This window comes from Odontesthes bonariensis, chromosome 1 (assembly GCF_027942865.1).
Source record: "Odontesthes bonariensis isolate fOdoBon6 chromosome 1, fOdoBon6.hap1, whole genome shotgun sequence".
Classification (NCBI taxonomy): Eukaryota; Metazoa; Chordata; class Actinopteri; order Atheriniformes; family Atherinopsidae; genus Odontesthes; species Odontesthes bonariensis.
In genome coordinates, this window is record NC_134506.1 from 2,389,560 (window position 1) to 2,414,900 (window position 25,341).

Consider the following 25,341-nt stretch of genomic DNA (forward strand, 5'->3'; position numbering starts at 1 on the left):
TGCTCTTGCTTTGAAATATCAGGTGTGCAGTCCAGTTCCACTGCTAAGTACTTAGAGGCTTTGATCTGGGCAGATATTTTACCCAAAACACACTCTGATATTGAATCTAAAAGTGCACCATGTCAGATATCCAGTGGTTTGTTTGGAGGCAGCCTTTCTAAGATGTTCTGCCAGTGTGACATCATATCGTGCAATGAGCTCAAGGATTCCCAGAAAATTTTTATTCTTTAGGATTTCCTAAATGAGAATTGTTCCCCGTAGTGGCAAGTTTCTCTCTGCAAGGAAGAGTATGCAGTCAATAACTCGAGTCAACACACTTCTCCAGTGTGCTTTTTCAGCTGCCATGGTTCTCTGCAGTTCACTATCAATAGTCTTACCTAGGCGTAAGCGAGATACCATTTCTTTCCACATCAGATAAGCGTTTATGTGAGAACTACTGGTTTCATGGTGCTTCAGTGTTTTTGAAAGACATCGCCAGTTATTGTACCCTGCCACAAGGCATGTATCAGAAACTTTAGCTTCACCAAAAAGCTTACACGCAAAACAATAGACTCTGTTAGTATTTTTGGAATACAGTAACCAATCTCGTTCAACTTTCTCTCTATTAGACAGTATACGAAAACAGTACGCTTTGGAAAAACACCTCTTACTCTTCTCTGATCTTGGATATAGGCCATCAGAAACTTTCTGTGGGCCATTTTCAACCATGTACTGCCTAAGTGTGTCCGCCATTTTGTGTGGTAAAGGCCATTCAGATGGATCTTCTGAATAAAGCCTTGCCTCAGCCCTCTCCTCTGTAGCTCTGTGCTCCTCTACCTCTTCATCATCTGGTCATCTCTGCTCCTCTCCCTCTCCATCATCTGCTCCTCTCTGCTCCTCTCCCTCTTCATCATCTGGACCTCTCTGCTCCTCTCCCTCTTCATCATCTGCTCCTCTCTGCTCCTCTCCCTCTTCATCATCTGGACCTCTCTGCTTCTCTCCCTCTTCATCATCTGCTCCTCTCTGCTTCTCTCCCTCTTCATCATCTGCTCCTCTCCCTCTTCATCATCTGCTCCTCTCTGCTCCTCTCCCTCTTCATCATCTGCTCCTCTCTGCTTCTCTCCCTCTTCATCATCTGGACCTCTCTGCTCCTCTCCCTCTTCATCATCTGCTCCTCTCTGCTTCTCTCCCTCTTCATCATCTGGACCTCTCTGCTCCTCTCCCTCTCCATCATCTGCTCCTCTCTGCTCCTCTCCATCATCTGGACCTCTCTGCTCCTCTCCCTCTTCATCATCTGGACCTCTCTGCTCCTCTCCCTCTTCATCATCTGCTCCTCTCTGCTCCTCTCCCTCTTCATCATCTGCTCCTCTCTGCTCCTCTCCCTCTTCATCATCTGCTCCTCTCTGCTTCTCTCCCTCTTCATCATCTGGTCCTCTCTGCTTCTCTCCCTCTTCATCATCTGCTCCTCTCTGCTCCTCTCCCTCTTCATCATCTGGACCTCTCTGCTCCTCTCCCTCTTCATCATCTGGACCTCTCTGCTCCTCTCCCTCTCCATCATCTGCTCCTCTCTGCTCCTCTCCCTCTTCATCATCTGGACCTCTCTGCTCCTCTCCCTCTTCATCATCTGGACCTCTCTGCTCCTCTCCCTCTTCATCATCTGCTCCTCTCTGCTCCTCTCCCTCTTCATCATCTGGACCTCTCTGCTCCTCTCCCTCTTCATCATCTGGACCTCTCTGCTCCTCTCCCTCTTCATCATCTGGACCTCTCTGCTCCTCTCCCTCTTCATCATCTGCTCCTCTCTGCTCCTCTCCCTCTTCATCATCTGCTCCTCTCCCTCTTCATCATCTGGACCTCTCTGCTCCTCTCCCTCTTCATCATCTGCTCCTCTCCCTCTTCATCATCTGCTCCTCTCTGCTCCTCTCCCTCTTCATCATCTGCTCCTCTCTGCTCCTCTCCCTCTTCATCATCTGCTCCTCTCTGCTTCTCTCCCTCTTCATCATCTGGTCCTCTCTGCTCCTCTCTGCTCCTCTCCATCATCTGCTCCTCTCTGCTCCTCTCCCTCTTCATCATCTGCTCCTCTCTGCTCCTCTCTCTCTCCATCATCTGCTCCTCTCTGCTCCTCTCCCTCTTCATCATCTGCTCCTCTCCCTCTTCATCATCTGGACCTCTCTGCTCCTCTCCCTCTTCATCATCTGCTCCTCTCCCTCTTCATCATCTGCTCCTCTCTGCTCCTCTCCCTCTTCATCATCTGCTCCTCTCTGCTTCTCTCCCTCTCCATCATCTGCTCCTCTCTGCTCCTCTCTGCTCCTCTCCATCATCTGGACCTCTCTGCTCCTCTCCCTCTTCATCATCTGCTCCTCTCTGCTCCTCTCCATCATCTTCATCATCTGCTCCTCTCTGCTCCTCTCCCTCTTCATCATCTGGACCTCTCTGCTCCTCTCCCTCTTCATCATCTGCTCCTCTCTGCTCCTCTCCCTCTTCATCATCTGGACCTCTCTTCTCCTCTCCCTCTTCATCATCTGGACCTCTCTGCTCCTCTCCCTCTTCATCATCTGCTCCTCTCTGCTCCTCTCCCTCTTCATCACCTGGACCTCTCTGCTCCTCTCCCTCTTCATCATCTGGACCTCTCTGCTCCTCTCCCTCTTCATCATCTGGACCTCTCTGCTCCTCTCCCTCTTCATCATCTGCTCCTCTCTGCTCCTCTCCCTCTTCATCACCTGGACCTCTCTGCTCCTCTCCCTCTTCATCATCTGGACCTCTCTGCTCCTCTCCCTCTTCATCATCTGGACCTCTCTGCTCCTCTCCCTCTTCATCATCTGCTCCTCTCTGCTCCTCTCCCTCTTCATCACCTGCTCCTCTCTCTCTCCATCATCTGCTCCTCTCTGCTCCTCTCCCTCTTCATCATCTGCTCCTGTCTCTCTCCATCATCTGCTCCTCTCTGCTCCTCTCCCTCTTCATCATCTGCTCCTGTCTCTCTCCATCATCTGCTCCTCTCTGCTCCTCTCCCTCTTCATCATCTGGACCTCTCTGCTCCTCTCCCTCTTCATCATCTGCTCCTCTCTGCTCCTCTCCCTCTTCATCATCTGGACCTCTCTGCTCCTCTCCCTCTTCATCATCTGCTCCTCTCTGCTTCTCTCCCTCTTCATCATCTGGACCTCTCTGCTCCTCTCCCTCTTCATCATCTGCTCCTCTCTGCTCCTCTCCCTCTTCATCACCTGCTCCTCTCTCTCTCCATCATCTGCTCCTCTCTGCTCCTCTCCCTCTTCATCATCTGCTCCTCTCTGCTCCTCTCCCTCTTCATCATCTGCTCCTCTCTGCTCCTCTCCCTCTTCATCATCTGCTCCTCTCTGCTCCTCTCCCTCTTCATCATCTGCTCCTCTCTGCTCCTCTCCATCATCTTCATCATCTGCTCCTCTCCCTCTTCATCATCTGCTCCTCTCTGCTCCTCTCCCTCTTCATCATCTGGACCTCTCTGCTCCTCTCCCTCTTCATCATCTGGACCTCTCTGCTCCTCTCCCTCTTCATCATCTGCTCCTCTCTGCTCCTCTCCCTCTTCATCATCTGCTCCTCTCTGCTCCTCTCCCTCTTCATCATCTGCTCCTCTCTGCTCCTCTCCATCATCTTCATCATCTGCTCCTCTCCCTCTTCATCATCTGGACCTCTCTGCTCCTCTACCTCTTCATCATCTGCTCCTCTCCCTCTTCATCATCTGGACCTCTCTGGTCCTCTCCCTCTTCATCATCTGGACCTCTCTGCTCCTCTCCCTCTTCATCATCTGCTCCTCTCTGCTCCTCTCCATCATCTTCATCATCTGCTCCTCTCTGCTCCTCTCCATCATCTTCATCATCTGCTCCTCTCCCTCTTCATCATCTGCTCCTCTCTGCTCCTCTCCCTCTTCATCATCTGCTCCTCTCTGCTCCTCTCCATCATCTTCATCATCTGCTCCTCTCTGCTCCTCTCCATCATCTTCATCATCTGCTCCTCTCCCTCTTCATCATCTGACTGGACCTCTCTGCTCCTCTCCCTCTTCATCATCTGCTCCTCTCCCTCTCCCTCATCTGCACCTTTCTGTTCCACATTCTCCTTTGTGGTGATTAACTCACCATGTCTGCCTGAACTAATTTTCCCAAAAAAGAACACAATGAAAGATGGTCATCAGAAATTCAAACCGTCATGGTATATAGGTTTTTGTTGCCTCCCTAATGTAATCATTCCTACCTGATGTCATCACTTGTCTCCTCTATCACTGACCTCGTGTCTGTCTCCTTCACCCTTTGTCTGTGGCATTCAGCACTAAGTCATATGGTCAAAAAAGCATTATATATTAGTTGTAAAAATTACAGATCTTAATGCAGTTTTTAAAAATAATGTTTACACATTATTGCTTGGGATTAAAGTAGCTGTTCCCTCACTTCCACCTGCATTAGACCAACCTGGTGCCTTCCCCAGTCTGTCCTGATTCTTCCTCTGTCATCTTCTCTTCCTCCTCTCCATCCTCACAGCTGAATGACATTAATTAGGTTTAAAAATACAGCAGTAAAACCACAATAGAAATTAAACTTTAATTTAAATGATCTCCTCGTTGGATAACAGTTACTGACTGGACATTTCATCTGATCTGACTTACCAGATACATCACAACACACACCACTGTAGTGATATTGAATAAGACAGTTAAACTCAAGTGTCCCTCTGCCAAAAAGGTTGGTAACATGGGTCACCAACCTTTTTGAGTCTAAGGGCTATAGTGACACTGAGGACTAATTTGTCTGATACACACATAAACGTGTACAGCTCATCTTTAATTAAAGAATCAATAATATTAAATGTACATATGAGTGAATAAATTGCAGCACTGAGGGCTAAGCGTTGAAACATAGCTGGGAACTGCCGCCACAACAGTTTAGCTTTCCTGTGTTAATATTTCCTGACTTTTATTTCGGTCATTCTTACACTTAGTGTGTGGATATGTGTGTGTGACAGGCGTATGTATCAAATATTCATAAAAATACGAAACATCTTCATCATGGCGACATCCCTTTTACCACAGAGCTAAAGGGATATCTTTATGAACCAGAATATACAGATGCCGAACTTCACCAGATGGCGTTAGAACGGGCAGAGAGGTGGGGGGGGCAGAGAAGTGGTCCCAGCTGAAGTTGGAGCCACAGCTGCACTTGTTCGAAGCGACCAGTAATGCCAACGGAGGTGGAGAGCTGGCCTGGGTCGCTTCTTCCAGTTAATTTTGGGAACGTGGAAAAAGGTCTGCAAGACACCAGCATTCAGGATTGCGGGGAAGTCTTTATGATTTGTGATGCAGACAGAACAGAAGCTGGTACACTGGCCTCTTTATCAATTGAAAGGTCTTGCATCTGTGGCATGATGAGTTCCCATTCGTGGCAGCAGTAGCTCTCCACCTCCGTTGGCATTACTGGGCACTTCGAACCAGTGCACCACCATTTGTCGGTCACCCTGTCTCACAGCTGCAGCTGTGGCTCCAGCTTCAGCTGGGACCACTTCTCTGTCCCTCCTCTCTCTCTCTGCCCGTTCTAACTCCATCTGGTAAAGTTCGGCATCTGTATATTCTGGTTCATAAAGATATCCCTTTAGCTCTGTGGTAAAAGGGATGTCTTCGCCATCGGTGTCGTAGTCAGACATGATTACGTTAACTTCCCGAGCAATAAACACTGAGAAACAGGCGCGGCTGTCGGCAGGCGGCAGCGCGCAATGATACTGCAACCTAGCGCCAAGCGATTGTGAGGTGTAACTTTTTCGGAAGATACGATTTTGTGATGCAAATGTATTACTCTTTTGAGTTAATATTCTTTTCAGAAGCAAAACGCTTTATTTGTGAAACCCCAGCCAGCCGGACTACTCACAGGACGCAGCGGGGGGAGGGGGGGGGGGGGTAAGAAAATGTTCATAAATAATATTACTAGTATGGGATGTCGTACAGCTTCATGTCAAAAGAGGCGAACTATCCCTTTAAGTCTGGTTCTTTTTACACTGAATTTTCTTTTTTACACTGTTGGTTTTTCAAATTCAAAGTCTGATTTTGATGCTGTAAAAATTCGATATTAGAAATTCGTATTCAAACTCTGATGGCACAGAAAAACTTCCATATACTACCGCAAGCCAGAGTCTGTCCAGCATGTAGTAATGAAATGAAGTTGCAATAAGAAACTGAGGAGGAAACCAGGACAAGCACCGGAGAATTGCTCTGTTTTGTACTCCGCTCCGATAGGTGGCGGTAGTGCGCCCCGGGAAGCCAATGAACAAGGAGGAAGAGGAATATCTTTGTTCCTGGAGACAGCGTGTGATACCGTACTGAAACGTTGTTGCAGAGTTTGCCGAAGAATAAGCTTGGTACGGTCCGTGTTAGACAGCAACATGGTGAAGTTATCTGCGGAGCTGATTGAGCTGGCTGCTCAGTATACCAACCCGGTGAGAGACAGGGAGCTGGATTTACGAGGTAAGTTCAACAGTAGAGCAACATTAGGCCTCACTCCGAAACCCAGCCAAAACCGTGACCGAATAGAGCTCATACTTTAGGACGTAAATAAGAACCGAAGCTACAGGCTACGGTTGCATATTGTTGACGTGTGGAAGCAGCACAGCGAAGGTACCGAGGTGTTCTCTGACTCCTGGAACAGTTTGAGACGCGCGCGTCTGAAGAGCGGCAGTGAGGTAACAGGAGCAGATGAACACGTGACGTCAGTAATGCTGCTGGGGTCCGACAGTGTAGTCCTCAGAGGGTGTGCAAACTGTGGAACCCCCAGGCAGGGGGGGTTTTAGGATCTGGTCTTTAGGGGTGCCCAGCCCCAAGTGCTCACAGAGGCACATTATTTCTCACTAATTGAGTCGAACTAGTACATTTATAAATTTTGGAGCCGTATTAGTTTTGCTTTGAGTAGTGTTTTCCCCTACAACATTCAATTTGGACCTCTTCATTTCAAAAGACTGTGGCTCGACAGGGATAACAGAGAGCCTGAGACAAATATTGAAGATAACTCAACATTTATTTTGGGAGTAAAGAGTTAAAACAAAAACAAATGTTAGAAAATAAATAAAATGGTCACTAAAATAATGCATCCTTGAGCAATAAGAAAAGTGTTTTTGCATAATATAATATTTTAAAAATGTGCTGAGCTAGGGGGTGCCGAGCTATCTCACAGTGGTGCCTTGGCACCACTAAAAATACCCTAGCCTCGCCCCTGCCCCCAGGGTTGACTAAATGAATAGGAAAAGCCTAACTTGACTTTGCTGTTGATGGGTTTTTTTTTCTGTCATTTTAAAAAAACTGCATTCATCTCTTTTAACCCTAAGGTTATAAAATCCCTGTGCTTGAAAACCTCGGCGCGACTCTGGATCAGTTCGACACCATTGACTTCTCTGATAATGAAGTCAGAAAACTGGATGGCTTCCCCTTGCTGAAAAGACTGAAGACGTTGCTCATGAACAACAACAGGATCTGGTGAGTGACCGTCTGTCCTTTCTCATTCCATCAGTTTACTGTGTAAAATATCTGTTCAGCCAAAGTTGGACATTTTCTTGAAGATTTTCTCAGGTTTGGAAATATGTTCTCAAATAAAAATGTCTTGTATTTTTTATCAGTGCATTTTTAAGAATGAATCCCCACATACTTAAAGGCACCGATCCAAAATGTCCCTTTTGTTGCTGTGAGGGAAAGCCATGGCAGAGATTTGATCAGACATCACTAATCTATAGTGAACTCTACTGATACTGCTTACAAATGATTGTTCATGACCTCTAAGGGTGTGATGGGAGATTGCACATCACTGGTGAGTGTGTTGGTGTCTGATAAAACTTGTTTTATCTCAGCAGCACAGCCTATCGATACATTGATGATAATAATAAATAATCTGGGGACTTTATATTCCTCTGTACAAGCTTTCATTTGTTGGTTGTTTGAATTTACTTGGAAATGCTGGTCTTAAGATAATCCTGCATGATGGTGACATTATTCTGTATTGCTCCAGTCGTGTAGGTGAGAATCTGGAGCAGTCTCTGCCGAGTCTGAAAGAACTGGTTCTAACTAACAACAACATCCAGGAGCTGGTGAGTACCTTTTAGCAGCAGAACCACATCGATATTTTACGCACACTGTTCCTGGTACCTGACACATCAGGAACCTCAAGTTAGAATTTTATTCTAAGTCTTTGGATTGTGTCTACTGTTATTTGAATACAGCTGCTTTCCCATAAAAGTCATTCTCATTTCCATGTGTATCTGTATCGGGCAACAAATCCATCCAACTCACAGGTTGACCTACACGTTATGACTTTACCCAACCCACAGATATCAAAAGCAAACATGAACTCTCCTAATTATTGATTGGAAAAGGTAGATTGTGGAAGATGAGATACCTGGATTTAAATCAGTGAAAGTGCAAGGGATAAACTGAGTAAAGGGAAGCCCCTTTTCCAGCCATGTCACTTTCTTGCATCCAATCAAAATGACATGATAGTGCTGCTCCACAGCTCCCCTGCTTGAGCAGGCACCATGTCGACAGTGTCCTCACCATGGCAGGCCCAGAGTCGGGCCAGAGTCACTCCCTCCGGCCCATTTCCTGCCTCCTCTTAAAGGAAATGTTAGGGATGAAATGAAAAACAAGTTCTTTAGGTTGTACTCTTATTCTGGAGATAGTATAGCCTCGCATATTTAAGTAACATCCTCCGCGTAGAGCTCAGTGTGATACAGCCAGAAGTTTCAAATGGGTAACGGTCCACAGTTACAAAGTGTCTTTTAAGCTTTGTTAGCTTCTGCATAATGCTTGAGAATATGTTACTAAGTAACCATATATATATAGAGTTTTGTGTGGTGGTACTGCTCCTCATCTGACAAAAGGCCGTTATTTGTATTGATAACGGCTCCACTAATGTAGTGCAGTTAAATTCTCACAGTGGAACACTGACTGTTCTTCATGCTTTCCCAGCTTTCATCCTCCGCTGCTGCCTATACAGACTACTGTGTTACACCTCACTATTTGTACTGTTAAAGTTTGCACACATTTTACTGATGATCGGCCTCTGTATGTTTGACTGAATGCCATCGTTTAACTGTTTCATGAAGTCATTCATCTACAAACGTATATCATTTGTGCAAAGCGCTTAAGATTACATTAAAAGTTCAGATATTTATTGTTACTCAGCACTTTGAGGAAGCTAAAATCTCAAGTCAAAGGCATTTTCTTTACCCTGAACATGTTTTGAAACCCTCTCTGTTGATATCATACAGTTGTTGAAAGGTTGAATTCTCACAGATGTTTTAAGTCAAATCATGACACAGTCAGCCCCTCGACCTGACTGTCATCTGTCTGCAGAGATCACCTAACGTGAAAAAAACAGGTTAACCAACAGCCCAACATCCCTCCCATGGTGAAGAAAACCTTTTCTGTGCCCGTTTCCGGGTGGACCTTTCTGTTTGAATTCTTTGTCACATAACAGAAAGCTACATGTGAAGCAGAAGCTGCAGCTAAAAGCCTTCTTTACAAATAGGGTAGCACAACTACTTAGAATGTCAGTGTTACTGATGGAGACGACCAAAGAGTTTTCACCTTTTCACAGGCATATTTTCTGAGTCGAACATTTCTGTCCAATTTTTTTTTTAGCTGTAAATGGTATTTAAAGTGTGCCCATATAACAAGCTTCATTGCAGAAGTTCATGGTTTGAACAAGCCAAAGAACCCCATTATCCACAAAGAGCAAAGATGCGACTGTGAGGTTCCCAAACCTGATGCCCTCTCCCAGACTACACCCTGTCCATGAAAATCCCAAACAGGATTGGTACACCCCGTAGTGCACTTTCCCATGGAAGCTGAAGAGTGTGAGCACACTCTGGTCCCCTTCCTTTAAAATTGGGAACCACCACCCCGGTCTATCACTCAACAGGTGTTGTCCCAGACCTAAAGGGACATTGAAAAGGCGTGTCAGCCACAACAGCCCCATAATGTCCAGAGACTTTATTGTCTCAGGGCAAATCTAGACCACCCCTGACGCTTACCTCTGGGAAGCTTTTTAAACACCTTTGCTGGCAGGTCTGAGGCGATTCTCAAAGTGTTTGTTCCACTGCTCAACCATATGGCTCAGCAGTTTCCATCCAGGTTTAGCACAACCTGGGACAGACCCTGCTTTACCTTTCTGAGTTGCTGAATGGTTTGTCAGAACATCCTTGAGGCCAGCCATAAGTCCTTCTCCATGGCCATACCGAATTCTTCCCTTGCCCAAGTTTTAGCTTCAGCTAATCTACCAACGCTGCAGTCTATTTGGCCACTCGGCACCTGTCAAGCTGTTTCAGCTGAACCCCGGGACCACCAAGCCAGAACGGCTTCCCATTCAGGCACAACGGGCACCAACCTCCTTAAGGCCACAGCTCCTGGAAGCCGGATCCGCAATAGAAGTCCTGAACATGGTCCATTCAGATGCCTTGTCTCCAACCGCCCCCGGTAGATTCCCAGTTAACTCTCACTTACCCGTCTGGGCTTCAGAGGTCTATCCCGCAATCTTCCCACCGATGGCTATAACTCGCCATCAGGGGGTGATAAGTTGACAGCTATGCCCCTCTCTTCACCAAGACCTTTGGCTAAGGTGACCTGGTCCCAGCTACACTTATAAACCCCCTTATGCTTGAACATGGTGTTTGTAATGGACAATCCAGGATGAGCACAGAAGTCCAAAAACAAAACCCATCGCACCAGGTGACACCCGCTCCAGGACCCCACCCAGAGACTCCAAGAAGACCGGCTAATCTGAGCTGCTGTGAGACTGTGACCCGAAGCTATAGCGAGGGGACCCTCTCACTCACTAGGGAGAACTCCAACTGGGGGGGTTGTGAGTATCCCTACACCTGCTCAAGGAGTATGAGAGAGTCCAGCCCCTCCAAGATTCTGGTTCCAGAACACACGCTGTGTGTGGAGTTGAGTCCAACTCTATCTAGTTGGTATTGCTCCACCTCACACACCAGCTCAGGGTCTTACCCCGCAAGTGAGGTGGCGTTCCACGAGCCAGTTTGCAACACTGGGAGTTGGCACAGACCCCGGACATTGCACTCAACTTGAAATTCCTCCCTGTGAGTGGTGAACCCGTGTGAAACTTTGGTGGATTTAGTTGTAACCATGTTAACTCCAGACTCTTAGTTAAGAGTTTAGAGTTTTCATCTCCCTGAGATTGTCCACAGCTCCAGCAGGAGATTTGTTTGCAGAAAACAAGTCTTGTTCAACTAAAATTTATTAAGATTGTAAGTGTCATTGTTGCTTCTTTTCTTTTTTTCTTTTTTTTTTTATGAAATATTGTAATAGATTAAATTTCACAGCGAGTGAACTAGTACTTTGCATCTTGTAGTGTAGCCTCTGTATTTCTGTTTATTAAGCTTTTTGTGGATAGTAGTCTCTGACAAAGACACACCTGCCTTCTGGAGACGGTTTCGGATCTTTTGGACGGGCCTTTAAAGATTTTTCTTTACCATTGTGAGGATTCTCTTTTTATCAGCAGTGGAGATCTTACCACATCCTACCAGTCCCTTTGCGGTTACAGAGCTTGCCAGTGCATTCTTTCTTCTTAACTATATTCCAGGCAGTTGATTTTAGAAATCTTAAGGTTTGACTGATTTCTCTAATGGTTGTTCAGCCTCATAATCACTTCCTTCCTTCCTTGCTAACTTCATTGGCACAGCTTTTCTGCTATTGTTGGACATTGGCAACTACAGACTCCAAATTGTAGAAGCAGGCCGAGGTATCTTATCCCTGCACTAATGAAGCAAGGAAACACCTGAATATTCACAAACACCCAGGAAGCAAACTGTCCCGAACATTATTCAATTCATTTTTATTTATATAGCACCAAATACAACAAATGTCATCTCAAGGCACTTAGGCACTGTATGTTCGAAGGACTGGCCTCATCTCAAAGTTTAGTTACAGGAAGGCACAAAAGTGTAAATCCCACATTTCACTCATGTTCAGTTGCCACCAGATTAATCTAAAACAGTGCATGTGTGAAAGGGGCTTAACACACTTCCAAATACAGGCAGAAAATTTGAGTTGGATCCCTGAAGATATGTACGTATGCAGAACTACAGCCCCACCCAAACCTAAGTCTTAAGGCTGATTTATGCCTCTTTTAACTGCCCTTGCGCTTGCGCTTGTGTTAATGGCTCGAGACGTTTATGCTTCATTTTGCTTTGTCGGCGGTTGCGTGTGCTGCGTGGCGATTCGCCGCCAGGACAGTAGGTGGAGCAGCGGGTTTTTTCAATGACAAGCCTACTACGATGAAAGGAAATTCACCGCCAGGACCTCTTCGGCAAGTCTCTCTTCGACTGGATTAATGCTTCTTCTTCTTCTTCTTCTTCGCTTTCTACCTTGGCGTTTGAAAACAGCGGTCTTTTATTAGGGGATGAAACCGGAAGATGAACACGCCGCCGGATGTGATGTAGATAGTGGCTTGCACTCGCGTCTTGCGTGAAGTTTAGAAAATTGAGGTGACGCACGCAAAGGGGGGGGGGCTTGCAACCGCACAAGGCTTGAGTTGTGTCTTGCATCACCGACCATAAATCAGGCTTTACGAGCATTCAACCAGCGCATTGGAGTTGTGTGCGGCCCCCAAAAGAAGCTAACATCGGCAGCCTCCATAGTTGTAGTGGACCAAGCTGATGTTTGTTTAAAGCAACGCTAAAGGACTAACAACGGCATCAACATAAGTAGCAGCAAAACAAAAAAGCTGTGCTTATCACCAGCACGCCAGGACCATGGGGAGAAATGATGCACCAGCTGGGTACAATACTACAAGGGGTTATTTAGTCTGTTTTTCATCATGTATTGTACATCTTTTTATTTCTGCTAACTTCCTATCAACCATTTCAATTCAGTTCAGTTTTATTTCTTTAGTGCTAAATTACAACAAATGCCATCCCGCAGCACTTCAAAGATGCAGTCCCAATTCATTGTAATAAAATCGGAATTCAATCGAATTCAATTCATTAAATTCCAAATGAGTCTAATTCATACAGAGCCAATAATTATTATTATTGTGCACGGTGCATGGATCCTGGGAGCTCCCCCAGCAGTCTGGGCCTATAGCAGCTTAACTATGGGATGTTTCAGGGTCACCTGAGCCATCCCTAACTATAAGCTTTATCAGAAAGGAAAGTTTTAAGCCTGATCTTAAATGAAACCTTTTGTTTTTTGTTCTTTAAAATTGTGTGGTTTCGTATCTGTCTTTATTTCCTGTAGGGTGACCTGGACCCACTGGCCTCAGTGAAAACATTAACCCTTCTCAGGTATCACTCAAAAACACTCTTGCACTCCTTTGAATGGTGTTCATACATGTCTGTAATAACTACTGAAATTGCAGCTTGTTAAGGAATCCAGTGACGAACAAGAAGCATTACAGGCTCTATGTCATCAACAAAGTTCCACAGATCCGTGTGCTCGATTTTCAGAAAGTAAAACTCAAGGTAAGTTGTGACAAATCAAAAAGTCAAAATTAAAGAGGCTTGCAAAAGTGTTCAACCCCTTGGCATTTATCTATATTTGTTGCCTTACAACCTGGAATTTAAATGGATATTTGGGGATTTTTATCATTCAATTTACACAATAAGCTAACAATGTTGAACATGCACTCATCTTGCTGATGTTAATTTCCCTGTATTTAGCACCATATATCATTCCTTCAATTCTGACCTGATTCCCAGTCCTTGTTTCACCACAGCATGATTCTGCCACCACCATGCTTCATGGCGAGGAGAGTACCAAACATAACGTTTTCTTTTATGCCCTGAAAGTTGAACTTTAGTCTGATCTGGCAAGAGTACCTCCTTCCATGTTTGGGGAGTCTCTTACATGCCTTCTCTGTAAGCAATGGCTTTTTTTCAGGCCTTTCTTCAGGCCACTATACGCTGTACTCTGCTCTGTACACTGCGCGTTGTACACTGTGCTCTGTACACTGCGCGCTGTGCGCTGTATGCTGTACACTGTGCGCTGTATGCTGTACACTCTGCGCTGTACGCTCTGCGCTGTACGCTCTGCGCTGTACGCTCTGCGCTGTACGCTCTGCGCTGTACGCTCTGCTCTGTACGCTCTGCTCTGTACGCTCTGCTCTGTACGCTCTGCTCTGTACGCTCTGCGCTGTACGCTCTGCTCTGTACGCTCTGCTCTGTACGCTCTGCACGCTCTGCTCTGTACGCTCTGCGCTGTACGCTCTGCTCTGTACGCTCTGCGCTGTACGCTCTGCGCTGTACGCTCTGCGCTGTACGCTCTGCTCTGTACGCTCTGCTCTGTACGCTCTGCGCTGTACGCTCTGCTCTGTACGCTCTGCTCTGTACGCTCTGCGCTGTACGCTCTGCTCTGTACGCTCTGCGCTGTACGCTCTGCTCTGTACGCTCTGCTCTGTACGCTCTGCTCTGTACGCTCTGCGCTGTACGCTCTGCGCTGTACGCTCTGCTCTGTACGCTCTGCTCTGTACGCTCTGCGCTGTACGCTCTGCTCTGTACGCTCTGCTCTGTACGCTCTGCGCTGTACGCTCTGCGCTGTACGCTCTGCTCTGTACGCTCTGCTCTGTACGCTCTGTACGCTCTGCTCTGTACGCTCTGCTCTGTACGCTCTGCTCTGTACGCTCTGCGCTGTACACTGTGCGCTGTACGCTCTGCTCTGTACGCTCTGCGCTGTACGCTCTGCTCTGTACGCTCTGCGCTGTACATTGTGCGCTGTACACTCTTATTTATTGTGACTTCTCAAGGAAACTGGTAGCACCAGATCTTTTTATGGCTTTTAGTTTTAAATGCGTTTTCCTCTTTACTTCTCTAATTTTGTCTACTGTTGGTCCATCACATTAAAGTCCAAGTGACAAGACAATGAAATTGGAGGTTGTAAACCAACCCCCCCCCAAAAAAAAAATGACAAGGGATGGTGAATACTTTTGCATGTCACTGTATAGTAAGTGTTTCTTCAAGCTTAACTTTACACTTTAACTGTGTAATGCTGTTCTAGGAACGCCAGGAGGCAGAGAAGATGTTCAAAGGCAAACGAGGTGCTCAGCTTGCACAGGATATTGCCAGGCGAACAAAAACGTAAGATTTAAGTGTGTGCTACACAGCAGGTTTTCAGAATAACTCGATCCAGCTTCATGAAAAGGGTTAAACACTACCATTAAATTTACCAGCAGCAGTGTACAGTACATCTGTATACTATGCAAAAGTGTTGATCCAGCCCTCGTTTCTCTCCGTTTCCTTCCAAGTAGCCGGACTTAAGATCAGATTTATTCTCATGCACACAGTCATACACACAAAATGTGACAAGGAGGTGGACTGACCCCTCCTGTCAGTTTCACCAATCTTTTTGAGTGGCGAGAGTGGGAATGGAACCACCAACCTTCCGGTTGTTGGACGACCCACTATAACCACTGAGCCGGCCCGCTGAGCCATGGCTGCCCCTTCGCTGGAACCTTTAAAGTGTCCTGATCAGCAGTTCTGCAGCTTCCTGAAGCTCTGAGTTTCTCTTTGGACATTTTCTGCTTCTTCCCTCATCTTCAGTCCAGTCCTTGTACCTGAGCATCTCAGAGGAATGTGTTTTTTCTTCGTTAAGCCACTTAACTCTGAGCTATGAACCATTCAGGCAGGAAAAAGGCTCCTAACTCAAGGGATGAACCAGTGTTGTCCAACTTAGCAAAGAAGCCATTTTAAACTGGATCTTTAGGCACTTTGTTCCCAGCAGCCTGTCACAGAGACACATCATTTGTTCCCATTTCTTTAGCTGCATGTGTGAAAAACAGCAAAGATAACACAGTGTGACAGACAGAAAACAGGATTTCTGCAGCAACAAGGTGATTCCCAAAGAGCTGTTAGCTGAAAACTTGGCATATCTCAGCATGGTGTGCAGTGTGTCCTTAAAACATTTGAGGAAACTGGACAAGTGGAGGACAAAAGAAGAAGTGTCAGGCCTAAAGAACTATCTACAGCAGATGAACAGCATCTGAAAGTGATGTACTTAAGAAAGAGGAAAAAATCCAGCAAAGACCTGACACAGGAGCTGAGAGATGCATCTGGACCTTCAGCTGATCCATCTGCTGTTGGCCCAAGCCTCATCAGAAATGGGCTCCATGGAAGGGTGGCTGTCAAGAAGCCGTTCTTAAGGAAGGGAAACAGGGAGAAAAGGCTGAGCTGTGCCAAAGGACACAAGAAGTGGGCTGAAAATCAGTGGCAGCAGGTCTGATGGAGGGATGAATCCTCCCCAGAGCCCGGAGCTCAACATTACTGAAGCAGTGTGGGATCATGTTGGCAGAGAACGGAACAAAAGGCAGCCCACATCCAAAGAAGAGCTTTGGGATGTCCTTCAAGAAGCCTGGAGAACTATTCCTGAAGACTCCTTAAAGAAAGGACAGAAAGCTGTCTGAGAGGGTTCAGGCTGTGCTGGAGGAGAAAGCAGCTCAGAGCAGATGTTCACTTTAAAGCTGCTCAGAACTGAACTAACTGTTATGTCATATATTCCATTTTACGTTTCAATAAATCACTGCACCCACTTCTTGTTTTCATGGAAATGTGAAGATGAATTGGGGCTGGATCAAGACATTTGCACTGGATAATGAGGACAAATATGTTGCGTCTGCTTTATTTATTTACTTTATTTGATCTTTTTGGTGCATATGACACAACCATACGCAGTCTTTAAATTCTAAGTATGTGGAAATATATTATACCCCATGTAAGAGTGAGTCTGAACAAAAAGAGGGACCCTTCATTAGTGCAGGTAATACATGAAGTGGAAGGATGAGCCTGATGTTTAGGGCTGATGTGTTCGGCCAGGGTATCTGTTCATTTCATGTTGGAAAGAGGACAAATGTTCATGTCTGAGTGGTGTCTAAGTAGTGTGTTGTTTTCAGGTTTACTCCTGGAGTGGCAGCGCAGCCTGAGAAGAGAAGGGCGGGGGCATCTCAAGCAGATGTGGAAGCCATCAAGGTAAACTTGTCATTTCTTCTGGGATTATTTGACAGTTAATTGTAAAGATGAGTAGATGTTACGCAACGTTCTGAGGCAGAGGAGAACTGCGGACAGTGTAGTTGCAACACTTGGCCAGCCATTCAGCTAGCATGTCAAAATGCTGGCGCTGGTGTTGAACTCTGATTTTCTTCCCTCCGTCTCATCATTGAACTGAAGCAAAATAAAACCATTTTTCCCTCCAACTACTGTGGTCTGCTGCTGAAGAGCATACATGGAACTCTGATGTTGCTGAAACTACATGAACCTATAATGATAATATAACCCCAGTAAAGGTGAAGCTCTTATTTATTGAATTTCTTGTGATTATTTCAGAATGCCATCAGTAGTGCTACATCGCTGGCTGAGGTGGAGAGGCTGAAAGGCATGCTGCAGGCTGGACAGATCCCAGGCCGAGATCTTAGACAAGGTGAGTGCTAACCACACACATTTGACCATAAACATTCGGCACATTGAGTGGTTTGAAAACTGTATTCTGAAGCTGTAATACCTTCAGCCAAATACAGAACCAATTCAGTTGTAGTTTTTAACCTCCCTTCATAATACAGACCAAATTACCAGTGAACGGGTCCCACTAACTAACCCATACCGTGTTACTTCCTGTTCAAACCTGGCATTCCACCAGTCTATCACACTGTTCCACAGCTCCGCCCTTACATTTCCACAAGTGATACGGGGCTTTTTAGCATTTCTCCAGTTGAGGTTGAGGTAAATCGCTCCTATGCGATGACATTGAAACACTGCAAACTGTTCCTCAGCAGTTACAGCCACATGGGGCCATGTTCTCTGAAGTCATTTCAAATCTGCGGTTCACTGTTGTTTTGGGATGAAATGCAACACGCATGGTTTGAATATTCCTTCTGTGTGCATTGATCACATAGACTGTGCAGAATTGAGGAATAAAGTATGTTTATTAGAAGAGAATATAGAGGTAGAGGTGAGATCTGTTGCTATGATCCCTCCCAAAAGATAAGCCCACCTTTCTGAGCTAAAAGCCTCTCACAAACTCAGCTCTGCTGCAGTGTGAAACATGAACCTGCCAGACTGAACACAACTGTAGCATGCGCTGTGATACCGCATAAAATGATCGGATTACCCGCAAATGGCTGTAATCACTGTGGTTGATGCATGCATGTGCAGCTACCGCTTCCGATCGAATTCCATATCCCAGTTCTGTATGTGAAGAAACTTTATGTTTCCAAGGCCAAACTCTAGTCCCATATGTGTCCCATTTGGCCAGCCTGAATCCACACCGATCAATATCAAACTAATCCATAATTCAGCGTTTTCATCAGCTGTTTCATCTGACCTGCCTTGATTTAGGAAGTCCCGTAATTTAACCTGTGATTAAAGACTTATGGCGTGTTTCCACTATGCAGTCCGGTACGGGTCGGAACGGTTCGCTTATTTCAGTGTCCCCACTACCACCAAAGCGTACCGGTCCCATGTCTGTAGCCCTTCTGCTTGGGGTACCCAGCACACAGGACAGGTTCCAGGCTCTGCTCTCCGGTGTTGGTGAGGAGGCTGTGCAGCGGGAGCTCGATGGCGTACAAAGGGTCCCCTTTGTACAGTGGGAACGCAAGCTGACCCCAAAGCCAAAGGGGGGGGGGGGGGGGGGGTTAAAAAATAAAAATTCTTCGAAATAATTCCTTTGTTAATAATTGCTCACACAGAACTTTATTGTATTAACCCATAAGAGCCCAGACCCATTTCTACTTAAATGAAAATTAAAGGGGTTATAACAGACTAAATAGACCACATAGAACCCATTTCAGAATTTTTTTCCAGAATACCACCCCCCACTGTCAGAGATCTGTAATGTGACATATATGTCACATTGGGACTTAAGAACCTGGATAATTTCTCCATCACGGAAAATTATGGGGGACGTAAGGATGGGTGACACCTGTGTCACGGTGGGTGACACAGGTGCGGCTTATCTGCAGATTTTCACATCTTCATTGTAAACAAATGAATAACATAGCTAATTACACTGGTGGGACTGTTCAGCTGTTTCAGACTGATACCTCCGGTTCAGGCTGCTCCTCATCCTCAACACGCACGTCTCTTTTTCAATCGCGGAAAATATTTTTCAATACTCATCTGGATTGAAGCAGCAAACATTCAGTGTAAGAGTTTAAAAAACCTACTTTATTTGATTCACAGCTGCTAGTGTTTAGACCTCGACAACCCAACTACATTTTTTATTTATTTATTTTTACGACAAACTTGTGACTAGTTAACTTTATAAAGAAGGCGTAATCGCTTGTTTGCTATGGGTCGGGTCGGGACAACATTGTATTCAAAATATAAAATATTTTATAGGACTTTTTAATGTGTGATTTTATAAAGGTGCACGTGATACCAACCTTTCGTGAATTTCGCCAGCCGTCTTCTTTCGGTTGAACCAGAGCTATAGAGCTAATCTAACGCGACGCTGAAGCTAGCAAGCTTCCAGCTTCCAGGGAAGCACGGAGGGGAGGGGCTGTGTGTGTGTGTAGGCTGACAGAGAGACTGAGGGAGAGCAGCAAGGAAATGCAGCTGAAAGAATAAGAGTATTTTTTTAAATAGCGTTAAAAAAAAATAATAATAACGAAACGCAATATGTGGCGGCCGGTGTTTAATCTGTGGCGCACCGCCACGAATTGGTCTATGTGTGGGAAACACTGCAGTTACTTGCATGAAAGTGCTTAATTCTTACCTGTGCAGCAGGCAATAAAATGGTTAAAGGGTTATTGCATGTTGTGCATCTGCTTGTGCACGAGCCTCTCCTCGGGTGTGTGTTGTTTAAAGAGGATTTGTGTGTGCAGCGCTGCAGTTCAGCAGATATCCGGCAACTTTTTGTGCTCGTTTTACCCAATCTGCGAGTGTGATGGTCCATACTGAAAATCCTGTTTATCAGGAACATCTTTAAGGAGAATCGGTGGATAATACCTGAGCAGCTGCGGAACGCTGTGTTGTCACTGCTGGGAGGCATTTCTTCTCTGTGGCTCATGACACCATTACATGCACACAGCCCTGAAGTGTGTTCTTAGGAATCAAATCTCGCTTCATCCCATTTTTACTCAGTCCCCTTGTGACCAAACTACCAAAGACGTTAATCCCAAGTATTAAAGGGGAATTCCTGTATTTTCAACATTAAGCCTCTTTTCTGAGTCGTCTGCAATGTTTTAGAACCCCCCTCACCGCTTTTTTGATGTTTACTGCTGTCTCTGGTATTTGCCTAATTTTGATTCTTCTCAACCTGCTTCAGAACGGCAAGTCATGCGCATGTCCATAAAGGTCCGTAAAAGCACCATAAACGTCGGTTTTCAAAATAATCAACTCACCGTAGTGGTTACTGGTGTGCACTGGTAATCCATATCAAATTTCGTAGCGAAAAGTTGCTTCTGTCGTGTTTTATTTGACATTTTGTAAATCCCATTGAGTTCTGTTGAAGACTGGATGTTCGTCAATAGCGGACATTTTTGTAGTTCTCTCGCACCGGAAATGCAATACACCTAGCAGCATTTCCGGTGCTAGAGAACTACAAAAATGTCCGCTATTGACGAATTTGATATGGATTACCAGTGCACACCAGGAACCACTCCGGTGAGTTGATGATTTTGAAAACGGACGTTTATGGTGCTTTTACGGACCTTTTAAGACATGCGCATGACTTGCCGTTCTGAAGCAGGTTGAGAAGAATCAAAATTAGGCAAATACCAGAGACAGCAGTAAACATCAAAAAAGCGGTGAGGGGGGTTCTAAAACATTGCAGACGACTCAGAAAAGAGGCTTAATGTTGAAAATACAGGAATTCCCCTTTAACCAGGGTCTGAAAGCTTCGTTGGTGTCTGCAAACAATTCCAAAAGCACTGATGAGCTGAGTCCTTCCTGTTACGGGAACATTTAAGGAAGTACAAATGGCAGCGTGCACAGCTGTTATGGAAAGTCTCGTGGGTATAATTTAAAAAATGTGGATTGGGTTTTCCTCTTACTTTGTAACCTCACTGTATTTGCAGCGGTGGATGGATGAATAGATATTATTCTGTTAAATCAGGTCCAACTGGGATGGAGGAGGAAGAAGAGGATGAGGGTAACACTGCAGAGGTGGAGGCGCATATGGAGGAAGGTTATGGAGAAGAGACGAATGACCGGGAACAGGGGGAGGATGATGAAGACATGGATGAAGAGCCACATGAAAATGGCTCCTGAATTTACTGAAAGTCTTTTTTTTTCCTTGTAGAGTTCTTGTGTTGCACATATTTACCAGGCTGTTTTTTTTATTTTGTAAGATTACATACATTAAATTGATTTCTTGTAACCTCGTAGGTGAGACTCGTGTCTTTGTCCACTCTTCAGTAAAGCTGAAGCTTTCCCCATAAGTCTCCAATGTGACCATAGCTACATTCTGCCTCACTCTGTCTTCAGCTCAAACAATATACTCCCACTAAACAAAGAGCTCTTTTCTTTACAGTGGATGAAATCAGTTTCACATCTTTCCCTGCACACAAACTGAATGGTTCTGGCCTTCATTAGATATATAGAAATGTATTACTTTACATATTGTTAAAGAATGAAAATGATGTGCAAGGGCCAGCTGGTGGAGAGGAGTACACTGTGAAAGGGGGATGAAACTTTACATGCTGTAGAATTGCAGACACTAAATCTTTCAATCTGTGGTTCATTCTAGCTAAAGTACAACACACCAACAAAGAAATGTCCTGTTTTCAAACATTAACAAAGATTATTTAGCTGGTCGTGGACTTTGAATGTGAACAATCAAAGCATGGTTTGAACTTGCCTAGAATAAAACTGAAGCGCATGGAGGGTTTGCTTAGTTCTTTGGTAATAGAGGCATTGCTCTCTGCTCATGCAACCTAGTGTTGCATTACAAGTTGGGTTAAAGCACACACATTGGCTTCACTTCACAGGCTTTGTGCACATATCCTTTTTTTGCTTTTGGCAGCAAGGTAAGAAGTATGTTGTGCCACTCAGAGCTACCTAGAGCTGCTTTAATGTCACAACACTATATACGTGCTTTATACATATTACGAATGCAGTCTATAACGTGCCAAATTAGTTTGAAACCAAATGGTATCTTTGAATTGCATACATGATAAGTTTCCAAATATTAAGCTTGTGTTGGGATGTGCTGTGCTACAGATGAATAAAGTATTTTTCTATTTCTTCTATTCGTCATTGTGGTTGGTTTGTGGATTCCGTGGACGGGGAGCACAGATGCTGTGAAAATGTAAATATTTAATTTAATAACTTTTTTTTTACTCATTTCTGGTTCTTCTAAAATACACAAACCCAGTCATAACATAATTCTGTTCATAGACAGGATGGCTTCTCTTTGCTTTCTGTGTAAGTGGCTTGGATTTACTGCTGTTCATTGGTTCAGTGATATGTATGCGCCACAGTACCTATAACTTTTACCAACATAACATGGTGTGATTCATTCATTTTCCAAACCCAATTAATCCAATCCATGGTCGAGGGGGGACTGGACCATATCCCAGCTGCTATCATGCAAATGCCACGGTACACCTGTCCATCACACTGCCACACTGAGACATACACTCACCCCTACAGGTCATTTAGAATCACCAATCGATCTTAAGAATCATTTTAGGAGGAAGCTGACTACTGTGCAACCCATTACAACACAAAGTATCTTACACTTTTTAAATTGTACTTTTACAACCGTTTAGATGGTGTCTAGAAAACTGCACCAAGATATCAAAGACCGTATAAATAATGCTGATTGAGAAATCTGTAAGATGGAGTCTCAGATAGTATAGAAAATGTGTATGAACCCTTGAAAAATTGAGGCAAATACATCAGAGCTGAGTTTCAAAATATTTTGAAATTTAAATCATTGCCCTTGGCCGGGTAGCGCTGAGCATCCCATTAGTTATTATTATTCAAATATTTTTATTGATTTTCACATTATACACTTACACTAGTACTCAGTACCCCAGACCAGAGGGGAACAAAATAGAAAATTAATAATAATAAGTAAATACAAAATCAGGAGAATAAAACAGATAAATCACTCGGTATACATAAAGTAGTTATGCATACACATATATGCATAAACACACATGACTGCATATACAGTTAGATAAACACAAATAAAATAATCAAAATAAAAATAATAAAGGGTAGACTTGGGCTACAGGGAAGGGAGTTCATCGTCAAAATATGATAGAAATGGTTGCCAAACTTTATAATATCTATGAGGAGTCCCCCTGGCTAGTGCTGGGCGGTATGACCAAAAATACATATCACGGTATTTTTTCACGGTATCACGGTTTCACTGTATTTTTTTTTTCATGCATAATTAGGTGCTCACAGCATTTTCTACAGATTGAGAACAGAATTAAAAATTAAAATAAAAATTCTTCAAAATAATTCCTTCGTTAATAATTGGTCACACAGAACTTTATTGTATTAATATTCACATCTTCATTGTATACAAATGAATAACATAGCTAATTGCACTGGTGGGACTGTTCAGCTGTTTCAGACTGATACCTCCGGTTCAGGCTGCTCCTCATCCTCAACACGCACGTCTCTTTTTCAATCGCGGAAAATATTTTTCAATACTCATCTGGATTGAAGCAGCAAACATTCAGTGTAAGAGTTTAAAAAACCTACTTTATTTGATTCACAGGTGCTCGTGTTTAGACCTCGACAACCCAACTACATTTTTTTTTTACGGCAAACTTGCGACTAGTTAACTTTATAAAGAAGGCGTAATCGCTTGTTTGCTATGGGTCGGGTCGGGTCGGGACAACATTGTATTCAAAATATAAAATATTTTTATAGGACTTTTTAATGTGTGATTTTATAAAGTTGCACGCGATACCAACCTTTTGTGAATTTCGCCAGCCGTCTTCTTTCGGTTGAGCTAATCTAACGCGACGCTGAAGCTAGCAAGCTTCCAGCTTCCAGGGAAGCACGGAGGGGAGGGGCTGTGTGTGTGTGTGTGTGAGTGAGTAGGCTATGCGAGAGAGAGACGCGTGACCAGTGTTGCCATAGTTACTTTGAAACAGTAATCCGACTACTGACTACTGATTATTTCTTTAAAAAGTAACTTAGTTAAGTTACTGACTACTTGCTTTCAAAAGTAACTAAGTTAGATTACTTTTAGTTACTTTCAGCCGAGGCTGATCCCCCGCCCCTATAACATGAAAATGACTACCAGTTCTGCCAATACTCACTTTATTGACATGCATTTTAACCGGAACATCAAAAATGACACTGGCATTTGCAAACTTTTTCTTGAAATAGGCTTACATGTTTTTTAAATAAAAAAAAATAAGACAGTCTTTCTTGACTTTACTTAAAATATAAAAAAACCTCTTATGTAAAAAAGTAATACATATTGAACATCCCTTGAACCTGTAGTTGTCTAACATTAGAGCAGCAAGAAGTGGTTTTATGAAACAAAAACAGTATAAAAATATCAAAATACTCTTTCTTCACTTCATTTAACTGAAATACTTATTACAAATTAAATGCTTTTTTGACTTCATTAAATCTAACTTAAATACTTCTTATAAAAAATAAAGTAGCGTTTCTTGACTCAATTTAACATAAACACTTCTTTAAAAAAAAAAAATACAATAGACATTCTTGACTCCATGCATTTAACTCTGATTGCATCTATCTATGAATTACGGTAACACTTAAGTTATATTGAACATGTAGTTGTCCCGCATTAGAGCAGCAAGGAGTGGTTTTACAAAACAAATCAGAACAAAACCCGTATCTGTATTTATGACTTGGCTTTCAGTTGCATTTATGCGAGAAACTGTGGAGTAACCAGTGATTCAGTGACCATCAGTCATTTACTCGCAGCGATGCAGACAAACGGACGGTCAACACGTAACCTGCTGATAATTATTGGCCCAAGCCAGTATGACAGTCAAGTTTTTGATCGAAAAATGTCACGTTTATCCACTCGTTGACCAATAAAAGTTTAAACAAACCTGATTGATCGTCAGACCCGTCGCTTTGCAGAAATGTTTGTATGCTAGTCGCCTACAACTGCAGCTGTTAACTGGATTACCCAAAGCTACACCTGACGAAGTATACATAGATAAACACCCGTACACTCATTCAGATATCATAGAGGATGTAATACAGTACAAAGACGTTAACAAGTCATCTTTGAGTCATCAATTGCGACCAGGTAAGATAAACAGCTAGCTAGCCCTCTCCATAGCACTGCCTGAAACGTATATGTTATAAAGTTAGCACGAATAGCTAAACCTATCAACTATCGTCTGTGACAGGCACTGATGAAAACTGTGGTTTAGATTGGTGTATTTATTTAAAATGATTAGGGAAAGTGAGTAAAAT

General features: G+C 44.1%; 1 protein-coding gene across 1 annotated transcript; it reads left to right on the forward strand.

The window, feature by feature from the left end:
• The first annotated feature begins 6,241 nt into the window (after nucleotides 1-6,241).
• On the forward strand, nucleotides 6,242-21,301 carry snrpa1 (small nuclear ribonucleoprotein polypeptide A'). The gene is made up of 9 exons (XM_075461473.1): nucleotides 6,242-6,451; nucleotides 7,306-7,453; nucleotides 7,980-8,058; nucleotides 13,226-13,272; nucleotides 13,347-13,449; nucleotides 14,981-15,060; nucleotides 16,869-16,944; nucleotides 17,299-17,392; nucleotides 21,026-21,301. The coding sequence occupies exons 1-9, from the start codon at nucleotides 6,370-6,372 to the stop codon at nucleotides 21,178-21,180; spliced, it is 864 nt and encodes a 287-aa protein (XP_075317588.1). The 5' UTR covers nucleotides 6,242-6,369; the 3' UTR covers nucleotides 21,181-21,301.
• The last annotated feature ends 4,040 nt before the right edge of the window (nucleotides 21,302-25,341 follow it).